This window comes from Capra hircus, chromosome 13 (assembly GCF_001704415.2).
Source record: "Capra hircus breed San Clemente chromosome 13, ASM170441v1, whole genome shotgun sequence".
Lineage (NCBI taxonomy): Eukaryota > Metazoa > Chordata > Mammalia > Artiodactyla > Bovidae > Capra > Capra hircus.
The window spans coordinates 50,969,657-50,990,077 of NC_030820.1; the positions used below are offsets into that span (position 1 = coordinate 50,969,657).

Below are 20,421 nucleotides of genomic sequence, written 5' to 3' on the forward strand. Positions count from 1 at the left end.
TCCCATGGAGAAAAATATCACCCAAAGAAACCTATGGGTGAGGAAAATTTATGTTGCAGTGGTGAAGTGCAGTGGTGAAGAAAATTTATGTTGCAGTGAGAAACACAAGGGTTCAACTCTGGGTTCTGCTGAGGATGGAGAGAGGTGCAATGTATTAACAAAAGCAAAGGCCTATCTATGGTCAATCTGCCCAGGTTTGAATTCAGGCCCCTCCATTTAGCTCCTTTTCTAAGTCGGCTTCCTCATTCATGTGATGGGGATAATAATAATGCCTATCCTGTAGGATTTTAGGGAGGATTAAATGATATAATACATCAACGAAATACAGTAAGCATTCAAAAAATCATCACTGTTATCTAAAGATTAAGGACTATACAGTTCTAAGAAGAAAACATTAAAGACTTGGGGCCACTTATAGTATTTTTAAATTATGCTTTCTGTTATAGACTGTGACTCTGAAAAATAAAGGTAGCTCTATGTCCTGGAAACGGCTTCCGAGATGGCTCAGTGGTAAAGAATCCACCTACTAATGCAGGAGACACAGGTTCAATCCCTGGGTCAGGAAGATCCCCTGGAGAAGGAAATGGCAACCCACTCCAGTATTCTTGCCTGGGAAATTCCATGGACAAAAGAGCCTAGCTTAGCAGGCTACATGATCCATAGGGTTGCAAACAGTTAAGACATGACTTAGCAACTAAACAACAACAACAGTAAGTTCTGGACAACTGCACTCTAGCCCTACAAATGCCACAGAGGAGAATGTAACTTTTTAAGGTAACAGTTGAACATAACAGGGATGACGGCACCCTCATCATAGTGGTACAACCAGACCCAGTAGCTAAAGTCACATTTCCTGAATGTGGTTCTCAGAATGGCCAAATCTCACAGTGAGAGCTTGGTCAGGCTACTCTACCCTGGGGAGAATAAAAGCACTGTTGTCTCAGGGGGCTGCCAGCACAATGCCTTGCATCAATATATATCAATCATTCTAAAATGTCAGGTACTCTTGATTACTAACTAATGGATGAAATCTATTCACAAGGAATAAAAAAGTATTTTTACTGACTCTTTTAATCTGAGCTTTACATAAGAATGGTAAGAAAGGACATCTGAAGAGTAATAATGATTGTTCACATCTACCTGTCATGTCCTGCTGACTGCTTTTATTTCAACAACTACCTACTATCCCTATTTTACAGATGAGGAAAATGAATCCCAGAGAGGTTCCACTAGGACACTAGCTCTCTTCTAACTGCTCTGGAATCAGATTTTCAAGGGCCATGCTAAGGAGTTTGGAGGTGGGACTTGGGGAGCAGTTAGCAATTTTCCTTTCTTACTTATTTTTTTCCTCAGATCTGATGGATCTTTCCACTGAAAACTAGAACAAACCAAAAAGTAGTTTATTGGTATCACCTGTTATTTTAAAAAAACATAATTTGTGTGCTAACAATAAGTGTCCTTTTGCTTACAGGAATCTATCTGACATGTATGGGGAGACACAGGGCTACTTAAATCTTTAAAAATGCTGAAGTATTGAGGAGTCTAGCTCCTGGTTAAAAATCTAAATGTGACTTTTGAGGCTCAACCATAGGCAACGATAAAGGTTTTCTCTGGTGGGCCTTACAGGGAAAGCTGCCTTCCCCACACCAGCCTGGCTGGAGCTCTCTAGTGGAGTTGAGTCAAGGGCTCAGGCCCCCTGGCCAGCCCCTCTCTATCACATATTTGCATTCCTAGCTCAGGTGCCTTCACTCCTAGGTCTCTGTATCTGAGGCCTCAGGCAGAGGTCTTCTTCAGGCACCTCTGCTGAGCCTCCACATGGAGGAGGAGGGGAACCTCAAAGAGGCTTTACCCACTCTCCGTCCCAGGTACTTCTTCACTCCTACTAGCCTTTCCCCCCACCATCTCTCCACTCCAGGGTCCTCAAAAGGCTTTCGCTGGACCTTTGGTTCAGGGCCCCCTCAATGGTATGTTGACCCCCAAGGCTATGCTAATTCACTTGATGCTCAAACAGCACACCATTCCAAGAAGGAAAGTAGAACAAGGGGAGTCAGTGCTCTCTCAGTGTAAGCCTTTTGCTTCCATCATCACAGTAACTGATTAAAGGTTTTAACTCCTTCATTTTTGACTAGATGCTTTAATATCTACTCTGACACTAGGCAGCTCTGCTCTCTCTCTTCCAGCTCAGCTGACCTCCTGACAAGTGTAACTTAAGAAAGGCATTATCTGAAACCAAGTGGCTTTCTTCCTTCAAGATAATCAAGACAAACAGACACATCATGTGCCACTTGGTTTGCAATCAGTGACCCTGAAAAATTTGACTTACGTTGACATTTTCCACCGTTGGTTGGATCACCATAGAAGCCAGATATGCAGGTCTCACAGTGCTTGCCCGTGGTCAGGTTCTCACACTTCTCGCAGATACTCTGATTAATGCATTTGCTGTGGCCATTGCACTGGCAAGCTAAAAGAAAGAATTTTAAGGGGCTTGTCCTATGGTAGAGCTGGGTGGAATACACTCCGCAAGATTTGTTTGTAACCATCTATGTTCCTTTTTGCCTCTAAAAACAATAATCAAAACTACCAAAAATTAGTTTGAGAAATAAGATCAAAACATCAGAAAAGAGCTAGTTCAGGAAAATCAGAAATATAAAAGTTCATAGCCATTAAAAAAAGTTTTGTTGTTATTCACTTAAAAATAATACATGCTCATGATAGTAAATTAGAAAAATACAGGAATTAGAAAAAAATCATATACAATTTCACCACCCAGAAATCACTGTCCATTTTTGGAATCTTTCCTTCCAGTATTTTTTTCTATACAGTTTTACACAGCTGTGTTTATATTAATATTCAATTTTGGCTTTTTAAAATGTAGATCACAATTATTTTACATTATTTCATCTAACATAAAGAAAACTTTAAATGGTAGAATAATTTTTATGAAGCCAAATAGCTACTTAACCATTTCCTTACATTCTGATAGTTTGCTTTCAACTTTTCATTTTAGAAAAATAACCATCTTTATAAGTAAACATTTTTATAAGTGGAATTATTGATTCTTGATGCATACAGGACTTCACAACTAGAAAGAAATATGACGCGTGGACCTCTCAGGGCTGCTCAGGACAACTGTGCACGGCAGAGTTCAGGTGGGGCCACTTATGTAGTGCACAATCTATAAGCAGACCTGTCTTCTCTTCAGCTCTATTGAGATATAACTGACATGGAATATTGTATAAATCTCAAGTGCACACTTAAAGTATACAATGTGTTGATTTGATAAAAACACTGAACAAATGCTTCTCTCTCTCTTCCCCATCAAATTTCACTGAAAGTATAGAAGAAATGTAAAAGCAAGGGTTTGGGATAAGAGGAAAAAGTGCTGTAAGAAGTAGAATGGGATACTTCTGAAGCACTGAATTTCTAGAAGTATTCAGAATACCCCAAGTGGAAGGGCCGTTAGCACAACCATGAACATGCCAAACACATCCAGACACCTGGTCTGATGCTCCTTCCTCCCTTCACTGAGGGAGGAACAGAGACCATTCATCCACAGCCAGGGCAGACCAGAGTTGGAGAGTCCTGGTACTAGCTAGCCAGCCTTTCCCTTGGGACATCACACCACACCTTCACAACAGCTCAGTATACCCAGTATTCGTAAGCCTAGACATTCAGTTAAAAATACAAATCAACCTTGAGGAGTCACTAGTCTGAGAAAATTACCAAGCTAAAGGCACCACCAAGATCAACACGTGGAACAACTAATTCTGAAGGAAGGATTAGTGCAAGAAATTTAAGAGAATGAAAAATATTAACTTTAGTAAATTCAGGGAGGCTTGAGGGATTACTGCATTCATAAAATAAGAAAGTAAGCTCTGAAAAAACTTCACAATATTTAGAAACTTTGCAAAAAGAAAAGGATAAAATAAAACCAGACACAAAACAAAAACCATTCAAAAGGCTAAATAGGAAAACACATATAGCTAAAATCTGCCTACAAGAAAATAATATGAACAGCTGTATGCCAAAAACTTGACCATTTAGATGAAATAGAAAAATTCCTATAAAATACAGGCTACCCAAACTGACTGAAGCAGAAACAGAAATCTGCCTGTATTATACTTTACTTATTATACTTTACTTACCTACTAAGTAAAGAGATTGGATGAATAATCAAAAATCTTCCCACAAAGAAAAATCCGAGCCCAGATGACTTCACTGGTAAATTCTATCAACACTTGAAGAAGAATTAATACCAACCTTTTTTGCAAATTCACTAAATGCAAGAGGAGGGAATACTTCCCAACTTGCTCTAAGAAGTCAGTACTACCCTGGTACCAAAATCAGACAGGCATCACAAGAAAGAAAACTATAGAACAGATCTATATCCTATATGAAAACAGACACAAAATACCCAACTAGAAAACTGAATCCATGTCAACGTACTGCAAAAACCACTACAATATTGTAAAGCAACTAGCCTCCAATTAAAATAAATTAATTTAAAAAACCCTGAATCCAGCAACACAGTAAAAAGAACCATACATCATAAGCAAATGGGTTTTATTCCAGAGATGAAAGGCTGGTTTAATATCCTTAAATCAATTAGTATAATGTATAGTATTAATAAACTTAAGAATAAAACCACATATTATCAAGATATAGAAAAAGTATGTGACAAAATTCAGCACCCAATCAAAGCCCTCAAAAAGCCAGGAAGAGAAGGGAAATTTCTCAACTTGAGAAAGGACATGTATGAAAAAACTAAGGCCAATATCATATATAATGGAAAAAGACTGAATTCATTCTCCCTAAGATCAGGAACAAGACAATGATGTCCATTCTCACACTTTTATTCAATATTGTACTGGAGTTTCTTGTCAGGCCAAATAGTCCTCCAAAAAACATTTTTTCAAAGAAGGTGTCCAGATAGGAAAGGAAAAAGTAAAACTGTCTTTTTTAGCAGACAATGAAATCCCTGTATAAAGAAAACCCTAATCAACTAAAGAAATAGTAGAAATAATAGTTTAGCATGGTTGCATGATACAAGATCAACAAAGAGAAATCAACTCTATTTCTAAATATATACTAACAATGAACAATCAAAAAACAAAATTAAGATACTTCAATTCACAATACCTTGAAGCAGTGTAAAATACTTTGCATAGTAAATTTAACAAAATAAGCATAACATATAAACACTGAAAACTATAAAACACTGTTGAAAGAGAATAAAAAACTAAAGAAATAGAAAGATTCCAGGTTTATAAACTAGAAGGCTTAATACTGTTAAAAAGGTATGTGTGTGCTAAGTCAAAAAATGAAGATCATGGGATCTCGACCCATCATTTCATGGCAAATAGATGGAGAAACAACGGAAACAGTGACAGACTTTATTTTCTTGGGCTCCAAAATCACTGTGGATAGTGACTGCAGCCATGAAATTGAAAGATGCTGCCTCCTTGGAAGAAAAGCAATGATAAACCTAGACAGTATATTAAAAAGCAGAGACATTACTTTTCCAACAAAGGTCCATATAGTCAAAGCTACGGTTTTTCCAGTAGTCATGTACAGATGCGAGAGTTGAACCATAAATAAGGCTGAGCGCCGAAAAACTGATGCTTCTGAATTGTGGGTTGGAGAAAACTTTATAGAGTCCCTTGCCTTGGACAGCAAGGAGATCAAACCAGTCAATCCTAAAGGAAATCAACTCTGAATATTCATCAGAAAGACTCATGCTGAAGCTGAAGCTCCAATACTTTGGCCACCTGATGTGAAGAGCTGACTCATTAGAAAAGACCCTGAGGCTGGGAAAGATTGAAGGCACAAGGAGAAGGGGATGGCAGAGGATGAGATGGTAAGACTGCGCCACTGACTCAATGGACATAAGTTTGAGCAAACTCTGGGAGATGGTGAAGGATAGGGAAACCTGGTGTGCTGCAGTCCCTGGGGTCACAAAGAGTCGGATACGACAGAGCAACGGAAGGAACAACAAAGCATGCTAAGTTGCTTTAGTAGTGCCCAACTCTGTGCAACCCTATGGACTGTAGCCCACCAGGCTGTTCTGTTCATGGGATTCTCCAGGCAAGAATACTCGAGTGGGTTGCCGTGCCTTCCTCCACGGGATCTTCCCGACCCAGGGGTCAAATCTCTCTCTTAGGTCTCTTGCATTGGCAGGTGGGTTCTTTACCACTAGCGCCAGCTGGGAAGCCCCATTAGGATGGCAACAGACTCCCAAATGGTCTATAGATTCAATGCAATCTCTTATGAAATATCAGCTGGCTTTTTGTTGATGTTACTGAAACTCACAAATTCATCCTAAAATTCATATGGAAATTCAAGGAACCCAAAATAGCCATGACCATTTAGAAAAATAAGAACAAAGTTGGAGGACTTAGGCTTCCCAATTTCAAAACTTACTACACTTACTACGAAGCTATAGAAATCAAGAGTGTGATACTAGAATAAGGACAGACATATGGTCAATAGAACAGAAATGAGAGTTCAGAAATAATTTCTTACATTCAACTGATTTTCAAAAAATGTGCTCCCAAAATTCAATAGTACACAAATGTACTCCCAAAATTCAATAGTAAAAAATTGTCTTTTCAGCAAATGTTCCAAGAACAACTAGCTAATCCCATGCAAAAATATAAGTTTAAAAAAAAAAAAAAGATAAGTTTGGATGCCAACTTCACATCAGATACAAAAATTAACTCAAAATGAATTATGGACCTAAATACAAAGAGATAAATCTATGTAACTTTAAAAAGAAAATATAGGAGTAAACTTTTGTGATTTGGGGTTAGTTAGGCACTGATTCTTTTATACAATACCAAAAGCACGCATAGGGTAAAAGAATACTTTTGTATTTCAAAAGATACCATCAAGAAAGTAAAAGGAAACTCCATGGAATGGGAGAAGATATCTGCAAACTATATATCCAATAAGGGGCTTGTATCTGGATTCACAAAGAACTCCTGTAGGTCAACAGTAAAATGATAATGCAATTTTTAAAACTGGGCAAAGAATTTGAATAGTTCTCCAAAGAAGACATACAAATGGCGAATAGGATGCTCAACTTCAGACTGTAGCCTACCAGGCTCCTCCATCCATGGGATTCTCCAGGCAAGAGTAGTGGAATGGGTTGCCATTTCCTTCTCCAGGGGATCTTCTGGGCCCAGGGATTGAACCCAGGTCTCCCGCATTGCAGGCAGACGCTTTACCATCTGAGCCATCAGGGAAATGCATATCAAAATCACAGAGTTTGCCAAGTGGTCCAGTGGTTAAGAATCCCCCTGCCAATGCAGTGGATACAGGTTCAACCCCTGGTGAGGGAAGATCCTACATGCAGCAGGGCAACTAAGACTATGCATGGCTACTGAAGCCCACATGCCTAGAGCCTCTGCTCTGCAACAAATGAAGCCCCCACAACGAGAACCTCGTGCACCCCAAAGAAGAGTAGCCCCTGCTGACAACTAGAAGCCCATGTGTAGCAACAAAGACACAGTACATCCAAAACAAAACAAAACAAAAAAACACTGTGACATGCCATTTCTCATATTCTCATACACTAGAACAGCTACAATCAAACAAGTGTGACGAGGATGTGGGGAAACCTGAACCTTTCTAACATTGCTAGTGAGAATGAAAAATGGTACAGCTACTTTGTAAAACTTTGAACCCATCATTCCCCAATTTTGTCCCTGGTCCTAGGCAATCACTAATCTATTTATTGTCTCTAAATATCTGCCCTTTTTTGGGCATTCCATATAAGTAATATGGGCTTTCCTGGTGGCTCAGATGGTAAAGAATCTGCCTGCAACACAGGAGGTGCAAAAGACTCAGGTTCGATTCCTGGGTCAGGAAGATTCCCCCAGAGGATGAAATCACAACTCACTCCAATATTCTTGTCTGGAAAATTCCATGGACAGAGGAGCCTGGTGGGCTACAGTCCATGGGTCCCAAAGAAGTGGACATGACTGAGCAACTAACACTTTCACTAAGTAACTTTCCTTATAGAAGTCTTCATAAACAGTCCAGTAGTCAGGGGCACTGTCTGGCAGGATTTCAGAGAAATTCTTATCCACTAATCTCTTGGGAGTCTTTTGCACCTGCCAGAAAGTGAAAGGGAAAGTGAAGTCGCTCAGTCGTGTCTGATTCTTTGCGACTCCACAGACTGTAGCCCACCAGGCTCCTCCGTCCATGGGATTTTCCAGGCAAGAGTACTGGAGTGGGTTGCCTTTTCCTTTTCCAGGAGATCTTCCTGACCCAGGGAATGAACCAGGTCTCCTGCATTGTAGGCAGACGCTTTACCATCTGAGCTATCAGGGAAGCCCACAGCTTCTCCCAATTGTTCTGGCAGCCCATCAGTTATTTTGTGCATTTACTGAAGTTTGAATCAAAGGCCACTTTCTCTGGGTTGGTTTCCAGGGCAGCTACCCCAGCAGATCAAGGCTCAAGTTTTACATCAACTCAAGGTTGATTCCTTCTTGCATCAACCACTGGGAGTGACAGAAATGAGGAAGGACTGGGAGAAGGGAAGAGAGGGAAGGAGTGGGGAGAAGGGAGAGAAGGGAAAAAGGAGGGAAGGAAGGAGAGAGGGAGGTAGATACGCAGGCTGAATTTTTCCTTTTTTCTGCTTGTCAAAGGAAAGAGGTTTTCCTTCTCCCTATTCTTAGAGCATTTCAGTATGAAAATTTGCATTTAAAAAACCTCGAATTCCTTTGAAACATATGTGTTAGTCGCTCAGTTGTGCCCAACTCTTTGCGACCCCATGGACTGCAGCCCACCAGGCTCCTGTGTCCAAGAGATTTTCCAGGCAAAGACACTGCAGTGGGTTGCTTTAAAACTTAAATAAGCCATAAGTCAGCATTACAAAGCAGACACGGTTTTTGTTAAGGGCTTAAGAGCCATCTCTTTGAAATGTAAACATCAAGCAAGCCAGCCACCCTACCCTCTCTCTGTGGGAATGGGTCCAAACTATAACCATCTGCTTGCATTAAAGATACAAGCTTGTTTTCCTTTTTGTTTTTTTCCTTTGGGTAAAGGCAATTAACTAACATAGGTGGCCACCCCAATTACCAGGTAAATTCACAATAAACTAGGAAAGAATGTAGAGCAAACAGTGGCATCAAGTCCTCTCACACAAAGACAAGTTACTTTCGTTTTGAGGACAAGTATAGAATGGACTGTATACGCTGGCATATTTAAAAGGATGGGATTTCTCTCTGTTGTATCTCATTAGTGGACTGCTGAAATGTGCACTACGATTTGGTTTAATGCTTACTCAGTAATAAAACTTTCTTTCCTACATCTGTGGAGAGGAATTTCTGGGTTGGCAGGAGATTTTATTTTTAATTTTTCCCCTAACAATCATCACATTGTATTTTTAAGTAAAAAAGAAAACTGCAGAACAATATATCATATGCATAGTATACTTCACAGTATTTTTTATTTAAAAAACTATAGATCTAAAGGTACCTGTATTACTGTTAAAAGTTTTTCCTTCTATGAAGAACTAGAGATGAGGAAATGCCGGGCTGGATGAAGGACAAGATGGAAATCAAGACTGCCAGGAGAAATATCAATAACCTGATACACAGATGACACGAGCCTTATGACAGAAAGCAAAGAGGTACTAAAGAGCCTCTTGATGAAAGTGAAAGAGGAGAGTGAAAAAACTGGCTTAAAACTCAACATTCAAAAAACTAAGATCATGGCATCTGGTCCCACCAATTCATGGCAAATAGATGAGGAAACAATGGACAGTGACAGATATTATTCTCTTGGGCTCCAAAATTACTGTGGATAGTGACTGCAGCCATGAAATTAAAAAGACGCTTGCTCCTTGGAAGAAAAGCTATGACCAACCTAGACAGCATATTAAAAAGCAGAGACATTACTTTACTGACAAAGGTCCGTATAGTCAAAGCTATGGTCTTTCCAGCAGTTATGTATGGATGTGAGCGTTGGACCATAAAGAAGGTTGAGCACTGGAGAATTGATGCTTTTGAACTGTGGTGTTGGAAAAGACTCTTGAGTCCCTTGGACAGCAAGGAGATCAAACCAGTCAATTCTAAAAGAAATCAGTCCTGAATATTCATTGGAAGGACTGATGCTGAAGCTGAAGCTCCAATACTTTGGAGACCTGATGCAAAGAGCCGACTCACTAGAAAAGACCCTGATGCTGGAAAAGACTGAAGGCAGGAGGAGAAGGGGATGACAGAGGATGAGATGGTTGGATGGAATCACCAACTCGATGGACATGAGTTTGAGCAAGCTCCGGGAGTTGGTGATGGACAGGGAAGCCTAGAATGCTGCAGTCCCTGGGGTTGCAAAGTCGGACACAACTAAGCAACTGAACTGAACTGAGAGATGAGGAATTATAGTTTTTATTTTATCTACATCTGTAATAGCTAATTTTTATAATGAACACATTTCATTACTTTTATAATGAAAGTTAGCAAAACAACTGAAAATTCTTAGTATTTTCATTAATTGACATTAAAAATATTTTTCACAGGAAACAAATAGTTTCTTAAACGATCTTTCTTTTTTTTTCCCCTTAAAGAAATCCATATAAATAATGTAGCTTTCAAGGCTTTATTCTTTGTAAGTAGGTAGTGAGATTTGGGACACAGAACACATCTTACCTGGACAATGAATGAAAGACCAGTTATATCTGCTGTCCTCCAGACACATGCTGGAATTGAGAAGAGGCTGTGGGTAGGAATTTCCTGTAGGGCCCTGAGAAGGCATCTTCACTGGTCCTTTATAGGAGCCCTCTATGCATTTCCCTTTGCCTGTATTGCTAGGATCAGTGCACCAGCCACAGCCTGGTTGCTCCAAGCAGTGACTACAGGTACAGTAGCCTGAACAATTTTCAGCTGCAAAAAACGTAAGTTACAATTTACTATCACATGTAAACTTAAATTCATAATGTGTATATTTAAATTATCTTTTTCTTTAACAGATGATTCAACTGTTAGTCAAAATTCCTATTTTATTGTGACTGTTCAAATGGCATAATAAAATTTTAAAGAGCCCAATATTTTGTCCAACCTATAATAGAGACGCCTCTCTTCTCTTGCAATCTTAGGATATCGGAGGCAGACTTTAGAGACCATCTCCTGGAAAGCACTTACTTTATGAATTAGGAGATAAGGATGTGGTGACATTCCATAGACTGGACAATATGATACTGAGATTCAGCAAGTTATTTCTGTACTCTGTGATCTATTCTACAATTGTTTACTTGTGTCACTGTATTTGATTCTATATGCAGGTTCATATCAGACAGTCTCTGGATAGACCTGAGCAGATGGTCAAGTCTGGTTTCATCCCTAGAAAGTTCAGAGGCTGACAGCACTGCCCTACACACAGTGTTGTCATCCACACTGCTTAGAGCTCTCTTTTCACTCACGGGGGCAGCTGCTCATGGTATACCACTCCATACACTGGCCAAAAGGGAAGGAGGCCACGTAGGCATTGGAGTCCACACACTGCTTCATGTTGCTGCACCACATGCACTCCGAGCTGCCACTGGTACACTCCCCACAGGCTGTCCGCAAGGCACAAGGGGTCCGACACTGCTTGGCACTGTGGTTAGCTGGGAAGTAAACCCAAGAGAGACATTTAAAGCTCCCACCATGTCAGCTAAGGTCAAAGGCTTTGCAGTGTGTGTTGTGCCCACTAATGTGTCATGAAGTCAATTCAGTGGGTTACATTAAACGTAGAAGAAAACACAAAGTCCTAGGTCATCAAGTACTGGTTAGTCATGTATATTTATATGCTTGGGGGGAAAAACTGTTTTTATTTTCAAAGACAAGGACAGATATGAGGGAACAAGCTAATTTTTCCATAATAGAAGGGGTTCTAATATAGGAGACCCAAGATGAACTTCACAAGTTTTACAACCCACCTGAATATGCAACACTATATCTCTGTATATTCTAGGGAAAGAACCACAACATTCATTAACTTTACCAAAGCACCCAGGATCCAAAATGGCTGAAAAATTTCCCTACAGGAAGGTTAAATAAATATTAATGTGACTCCACAGTGATCTCAATTCTCTTCCACATCCCTGCATTCCTCTCACAAATTATAATACCTTCCTAAAATGAGATATGATGTCAATGGAGTCCAGTCTTCCAAAAGCATCCACAAAACTCCAACTACTGCCTATCAGACCCCCTGCAGGAGGACAATGGTCAAGGGCTTGTCTGTGTGCTGCACATGCCACCCCATGCCTGTCTTTATGAAACTGAGATGTGCCTAGAGCGAAGCTTCAAGCCTGTGAAGCAACTCCAAGTGGAGGCTCCTTCAGCACTCTCCTGCAGCATCATTGCGCTAAAGGTTTGCTTTTCCTTTCCTGTTGTTCAGCTGCTAAGTCCTTTCGGACTCTTTGCTACCCTATGGACTGCAGCATACCAGGCTTTCCTGTCCTTCACTATTTCCTGTAGTTTGCTCAAATTCATGTCCACTGAGTCGATGATGCTATCGAACCATCTCATTCTTTGCCACCCTCTTCTCCTACCCTCAATCTTTCCCAGCATGAGGGTCTTTGCATCAAGTGGCCAAAGTACTGGAGCTTCAGCAGCAGTCCTTCCAATGAAAATTCAGGATTTATTTCCTTTAGGATTGACTGCTTTGACCTCTTTGCTGTTCAAAGGACTCTCAAGAGTCTTCTCTAGCATCGCAATTAGAAAGCATCAGTTCTTTGGCACTCAGCCTTCTTTATGGTCCAACTCTCACATCTGTACATGACTAATGGAAAAACCATAGCTTTGACTATATGGATCATTGTCGGCAAAGTGGTGTCTCTGCTATTTTTAATACACTGTCTAGGTTTGTCGTTGCCTTCTTTCTGAGGAGCAAGTGTCTTCTAATTTCATGGCTGCAGTCACTGTTCAAAGTGATTCTGGAGCCCAAGAAAATAATATCTGTCTCTGCTTCCACTTTTTCCCCTCTATTTGCCATGAAGTGATGGGACTAGATGCCATGACCTTAGTTTTTTTAATGTTGAATTTTAGGCCAGCTTTTTCATTCTCATCAAGAGGCCCTTTAGCTCCTCTTCACTTTCTGCCATTAGAGTGGTATCATCTGCATATCTGAGTTTGTCAATATTTCTCCTGGCAATCTTAATTCCAGCTGGTAATTCATCCAGCCTGGCATTTCACATGATATACTCTGCATATAAGTTATATAAGTAGGATACAACATACAGTCTTGTTGTACTCCTTTCCCAGTTTTGAACCGATTAGTTGTTTCATGTCTGGTTCTGTTGCCTCTTCACCCACAGGACTACACCAATTATTTTTCTCCCCATTGACACTATCTTTCAGTATCCCTGCAGTGATCTGCTTCTTTTCTGATTTTTTCTTTAGATTTTTTGTTCTATCTTCCACAGCATTTCTCTGCCAACACCTAGAAATTTGCCTTTTAGATCAATTCTCAATACTTTTTGTGGTTAACAAACCAATCAATCTCACTGTTAAATAACAATATTCTAATTAGAGTATTGTTGTTTAGTTACTAAATTGTGTATGACTCTTTTGCGATCCCATGGACAGAGTTCTTTTGTCCATGGGATTTTCCAGGCAAGAATACTAGAGTGGGTTGCCATTTCTTCTCCAAGGATCGAACCTGCATCTCCCACACTGCAGGCAGATTCTTTATTACTGAGTCACCAGGAAAATGCTAGTTATTTTTGGTTTTGTTCATAGCTCATACTACTTCCTTCTGCTTTAAAAATTCTGCATTATCCTCTGCTTCATATGCTTGAAATCAATACTCCACTTGTATTTTCATGAAAATTTCACAACACTTTATTATGCCTCCTACAGTTTCTCTTTCAATGAATGTCCAGTAATGCATAACACAACCATATACTTACCAGGCCTTTCACAGACACTACCATTGAGTGGATTGATGCAGGTTGCAGCCTTTAAGCCTCGAGTACTGGGTTCTGACAAGATCCCACAGAATCCAGCGTCACTGGGCTCAGACGGCATCCACTGTAGTGAACTATTTGTGAACGGGGACATATCTTCCCAGCACCAATAGGACACATTGATCTTCCGAAGGCCAACCCATGGGGTTAAGGTGAGCTTGGACTGTAGGCAAAACAGACTATGAATATAATCAATGTCTTGACCAAAACTAGCTTCTAGATAAAAACTACTAAGTTACATGTATCCAAAGGACACAGGAAAACCTCCTTATCCCAAATCAGTCATGGTGGATTAGTGCAGACGTTTATTTTTATGTTACTTATCATTCCTGGCACTTTAATATGGCCATTTAAAAAGGATAGGAAAGACATCAAAGATGTCAGAGAAGACATCAAAATTTTCACAGAGATTAACAGCAAAGTAATAATCAAGTTCCTAAATTTCTATGCTCTATGACAAATGCTATGAACAGATAGCCACCCTCAAGCTGGTTGAAATATCTATTTATACATGAAATACCGTAACAGTATGTATGAAACATTGGTTACATGCCCATTGTTATCTAAGCTTGTTTTGGGAGCTCTGGCTAGGTTAGATGATTGAAGATTCCCACGTTCAGCTAGGGAGGCAGAGCATATTGGCCGTCAATAAATTTTATAGGGAATAATAAGTCAATGAATTCCTGGGAATTCATTCCTAGGAAAGTCTGTCTCTTGCTCTACTGAAATGTCCTTCTTGTTGCAGTTTAAAAAAAAATTTTGTGCAAAGTTTAGTCCAGAAATAAAAGATATTTTAACTTTTGCTAGTTACAAAACAAAATGCACAGTATTTCCATTCTGGGGAGGAAAAAATAAACATGAATATTGTGTGCTCAGTCACTCAGTCGTGTCCAACTCTTTGCGACCCCATGAACTGTAGCCCCTTAGGCTCCTTTATCCATGGGATTTTCCAGGCAAGAATAATGGAGTGGGTTGCCATTTCCTTCTCCAGGGAAAATGCTTATTAAGAGACTTTAAAAATAGCAATAACAACACCACCCAAAAGTTGTTACTTTTAGTTGTAGTGAGTGATATTTATTTACTTATAGGGATAAAACTGATCTCTCCTAAGGCCCAGCTACAGCAATTCCTTCCCATTCAGTCTGCACCAGTTATGCAAACTTACCTGCAGCTCACCCCTCAATCTCCATATCTTTGATCAATGCACAGAGAGTCCAGCTCATTCCTTCTGTCTTCAGGAGTTACCTCTTTCTGTTTGTCAGCTTGCCTCTGTCCTACAGGTTACAGCGCCCTTTCTTATTTTTCCAAACAAACCAGGGCTCTAAGTCTAGATTTATAGCTGTGGAAGCACCTTACTTTAGTTGTCTCTCAACCGTTAATCTGATCACAAGACTATGAATTGGTGAAAGAGCACTGTCTTGTGGGTATCAGTTAACTGAGGGTGGGACCACTGTTCTAGGACTCTGGACTAAAAAACACAAAATGTCATTCTTGTATATCAACTACAAGCTGCCCAAGAGCAGTGGATGGACAGGAAGAGAACTTGAGGCCTTTCTGTGCTCAGAAACTCTTAAAAAGAAGATGCCCTCTCCTTTTGAGCTAATTAGATCTAAGAAAGACCCATAGATGTCCATTTTTTAGGATAATTAACATTAAATCATATTATACACTATAATAATCCCTGAAACCTGGCTTAATTCAACTCAGCTAATTAATAATGGCACCCAACTCCCCCATCCCAGCAGAACCTAGGGATAAAATAGATATGAAATAATCTACAGATACCACAGGATATGTGCATATGTCAACATGTTACTATTCAATATACATATAACTATTAATATGTAATTTAATCAAATATGACTAATAAAAATGTGTTGGAAATTTCAAGATAAGAAAAAATATATAATACTGAAGGAAGAGAATTTGACAGTGCCATTCTACAGTCTATTACACTGCACTTACTAGCATTCCTCCTCCTGCCAAGCACGTCACAGGTAAGCTGCAGTTATGCTCTCTGCAGAAAGGTGGATACTAGAAACTTAAGTTCCAAGGATTTTAACTCACCATGCTCTGTGATGACTGCATGATTCGCAGCTGCTTAAGGACAAATTCTACCTTCTTCTGAGTTGTAAGAGAAGCCAAAAAGGCATTGTGGTTCCTGCAGGACAATTTTGCATTGTCATAAGTCTCCTTGGCAGTAGTAATTTTCAAACATGAGTTTCCAACCAAATGCCAGCCAATGCCACAGATATTTTCTTTATTAAAGAAGGGAGAGAAAACAAAGAGGTTTAGAAATCACACAAAACTACTTATATTACCACTCTGAACCACTGGAAATCTAAATAGTATTTTTGAGTTCAATTCTAGATACTTCATTTGGACGTGGTGACTGTATCAGACATATTACCAAGGATCAAATACAGAATAAAAAGAATTTTTAAAATGTTTATCAGTCTTATTTCCTGGACCTCAAATGCATATGCTGAGGTCAATCTTCCCATGTCTTAGAGAAAAACATTTGTTTGACAAGTGTTAAACTTATAAACCATCTTTTGAAGAACAATTAGAAAGAACACTAAAATTCTAAATAAAAAGTAGAAAAATGAATATGCATTACTGAAAAGATGGGGTAGAAAACTACAAGAACAGAAGTGAGTTGGTGAGTGAACAAGTCTACAAAAGACACACTGTTTTCACATCAAGTGGGAGGTAAACTCAAGTTACACAATACATCCCAAAAGTGAGACGGAAAGAGCCTTTCGGGGAAGTAAGCCAAACCAGGTAAGTTTGTATCTGCTCTTGTGACCTCCCTGATTCCACAAAAAGAGCTGCACAGAAGTTATACATGTTTCCTGGAAGACAGTGCATGAGCAAAGCAACTTCATTAGAACAACAGTATCCTGGAGTACCCTGTTCATCAGCAGCCAATGAGATGAAGGGAAAGTCACAGGAAAGGGATCATTTAAGAGCAGATAAAGACTAGCTCTTCAAAGTGTGGCATCAGTGTCATTGCTTGTTGAAATGCAGATCCTAGGGCCCCACCACATATCTGTGCTAGATGCTGGCTTTTAGCAAGACCCGCAGGTACTCTGCTGTGTACTCAAGTTTGTGATGTAATAAGATAAAGAACAAGAAGTCCACTCCAGCAAGCAGAATCAGGTACTTCCAACGGACATTCAAGAGGGCCCAGTAGAGCCCAGCTACCCTATACTTCTATTGTACAGAGTCACAGCAGACCACCTCCTGGGCTTCCTGGCTAAGCAAATATATCATAGAGTTTTAGCCATGGCTGGTTGGCTTCAGGCTCACAACTTATCATCCTGAACCTCAGAAGTGCTATAAATTGGGCTATCTGGGGCTGGGGTCATTTCAGGAAGTGCTGCTGACAAGGGCATCTCTCCTTCCCTTCTTGTCAGAAGGTGCTGACAACCTGACCCCAATGGTCAATATGAAACACACTTCATAAAGTACCCAGCAGACTGGCCACTGAGACTGCTGCCTTCTACTCCCAGGTTACCACTCCAATGGGGTGGGGACAACAGAGCAGGCTCAACGACACGGAGTCAAGCCGTGATTCAATTCTCCACAGCAGCAGGAGATGCTTCACTTGCGTTCAAAGGATGGTAGAAGCAAATACTTAAGAAGTATATTTCTGCTTAAAAAATAACAACCACAATAATGGAGTGGGGGATGAATGGATAAAATGAGTTCTACCCTTTTGCTGGGTTCAATCTACATTGCACAGTATTGACAGTGAGTGCATGTGAAGTCTTTGGACCCATCCACATCAAGATGCCTCTGCAACGCCTACCGGGCAGGGCGATGCACTCCTGATTCCGGGGCTCCCACTGGCAGTTCTGGTCCAGGGCACAGCTCCTACAGCTGGTCTTCTTGTTACAATAATACATCGGGTTATCCTTGGGGCACTGATCATACTTGAAAATGGAGATCTAGAATACAATGGACAAAAGCTTTTGTCTTATATCCACAGAGAGAACTCATGGTGAGGGCAACGAGGATGCTAAAAACAACAGAGTCTAACTGAGGAAGCAAACTACAAACAAACAGATAAACAAATAAGATGTAGGTGAAGCAGCACTGCAGTGGAAACATTCCAGAGAAATGTTCAAGGACATGCAAGGATCTGGCAAGGAAATAATGGATTCTCTTAAACACCATGTTTCAACTTATGCATCAGTAAAATGTGAAAGTTGAACCTGCTGCTTTTTAAATCATCTCCTAAACAGTATAAAAATTTTATATTCTATGATATGCTTTACCAACTGACAAAGAATATCTTATAAACCGTCAAAAATTATAAAAGTTGAGCCATTCTTTTTTTTGCCTTATAATTTAATAAAAATCATAAATATAAGCATAAATTAGGCTGAGTCAAAATATAATGTAAGACAAGATTTTGCCAAGTCTATTATTTCCACAATTTATTTTGGCAGCTACACACCTGACTCACTTTTACTCTCAAGTCCTAAACTGCTCCCCAACCTAGCATCGGTAGAGGGAGCATGGCATTACAAACTTCACACCAAGAACCTAGCCCTTAGCCACAGCCATGCCTAGGGACTGGGGCATATTCAGAGTAACAGTCTTGCCTTCTTCTAAAACACAAACATCAATCCTCCTGGCTAGGAGAACCCTTGGAATTTGGACATATAGAGCATCTCTTGCTAAAAGAAACTTGACTCAACAGTAAAATCCAAATCAATACCAAAGATTTCAAAAATAATTCTGGGCTAGTATTTATACCATACATACTAAAATCTATATCTATATCTAACCCCACCTGGGATTTTTCTATCCTTTGAAATCCCTGAGAAACTGACCTGGCCTTCTGTGCAGCTGTGGTTCATAGGGACACAATGGTCATTGCACCACTGGCAGCCATTGGTGTTGGCTGTGCAGCTGTAACAATCTGTGAGCTGGTCACACCTGTCATGGTCAAAAACTGTGAAGAGAAGGAAAACTCATCAACTGTGACAGCTTCTTTTCAGAAAAGTCACAGTCCCTTACAGCTAATGTTGAGCACAATATGACTGATGCAAAACAACAACAAAAAAGTAACAAGGGCTGAAAGTAACATGAGGAGTGAAACTGGCAGGAAAATATATTGGTGTGTTCAGGTTTAAACAGTATTTAGAAATAAGTAAACAATATGAAGAAAAGCCATTTTGTACTCCACCCTCCCAACAAAAGTACACAGAAGATGAAAAGCAAAGATAGAATAATTCAACAATAAGGGAAATAGGTCTGGTTCTTTGAAGACTCTTCTTCCCAAGAAAGAAATCAACTAGCAATTCAGTGAACACCAAGAGCTGCCCAGGAGCCAAACAAAGAAGTATAGGAGACCAAGCCATTTCTCCTAGCTATTAAAGGCAAGGCTGCTCTGGGTGCAGGAAGCAGGCAGCACACAGAATCCCCAAAAAGGCAATACACTTATATGTAAGAAATTCTGGGTTACTACAGACCTGTTGATTTCCCAGTGACCCTAGATGGGTCAAGGTCAGCAATGAAAGAGAAGCTACACAACTTCTGGCTCATCTATTCAACCATTCATGGGCATGGCACATGGTAGAATCCATGGACAAGAAAAGGCAGGGCGCACCCTCACAAAGATCCTAGCCACCTGCTCCTGAGGCTGCTCTCCCTGCCCTTGCTATCACTCCATGGCCTGGGCCCACACAGAAAGCAGAGTAAACCAGGAAGGTGACACTGGAGATGAGTTCATAATGGATCATCTAAGGGAATTAAATACTATTTCCTATAAATCTGCATATTTAATTTGAACTTTTTGACATATGGTTAAAAAATAACTACTTCACTGCTTTTATCCCTTTTAGGAGATGGTGACTAGCCCTAAAAAGTTCTGGTCATCTTGGTTCTCCAGCACTCACAAGACCACCAATGAACCTGGAAAGTTGACTGGATGTTCTTACTGAGGATTTATGTTCAGTTTAATTTGGAACATTCCAGGATAGTTGAAAGCTGCCTCTGTCCATCATAACTCACATAGTAACTACTATACCATGGTAACCCTAACAGTTAAGAAATTCAATCAACATACTTTAAATAAACTGAAGTGAAAAAATAATTTGCAGAGACATTTTTCTTACTTTTAAAAGACTTTCTCACACATGACTTCACTGTACTGCACTGTGCTGATTGTCAGAAAAAAAAGGGTAATAAGAAGCTGAGTAGGTAAGGTGAAGAAAACTTGGACAATACAAGGGGTGGTTCTAGAAGCAGGGATCACTGTTCATCTTCAGCAACTGCCTGCCTTGCCATCACTGCTGTGCTCAACTAGAGAGGTTAGAAAAGAATAATACTTTGCAAAGACAGTAACTCTACCTCTACCTATTAGAACAATCTACTTCAACATAGCATTTCTGGATTAGCCCTCTTAATCTTATCCTTGATTCCAGCTTGTGTTTCTTTCAGTCCAGCAT

At 40.0% G+C, this 20,421-nt stretch overlaps 1 protein-coding gene across 2 annotated transcripts in view; it reads right to left on the reverse strand.

The window, feature by feature from the left end:
- The window catches only part of ATRN (attractin), a 185,014-nt gene that overhangs the window by 74,997 nt on the left and 89,596 nt on the right, over window positions 1-20,421 (reverse strand). For both annotated transcript variants that reach the window (XM_018057410.1, XM_018057411.1), the window contains exons 13-19: window positions 18,802-18,923; window positions 17,772-17,910; window positions 16,025-16,215; window positions 13,901-14,120; window positions 11,426-11,611; window positions 10,656-10,889; window positions 2,324-2,461 (exon numbers count right to left, since the gene is read on the reverse strand). In XM_018057410.1, the coding sequence (XP_017912899.1) occupies window positions 2,324-2,461; window positions 10,656-10,889; window positions 11,426-11,611; window positions 13,901-14,120; window positions 16,025-16,215; window positions 17,772-17,910; window positions 18,802-18,923 (1,230 nt within the window). The remainder of the gene's footprint in view (window positions 1-2,323; window positions 2,462-10,655; window positions 10,890-11,425; window positions 11,612-13,900; window positions 14,121-16,024; window positions 16,216-17,771; window positions 17,911-18,801; window positions 18,924-20,421) is intronic.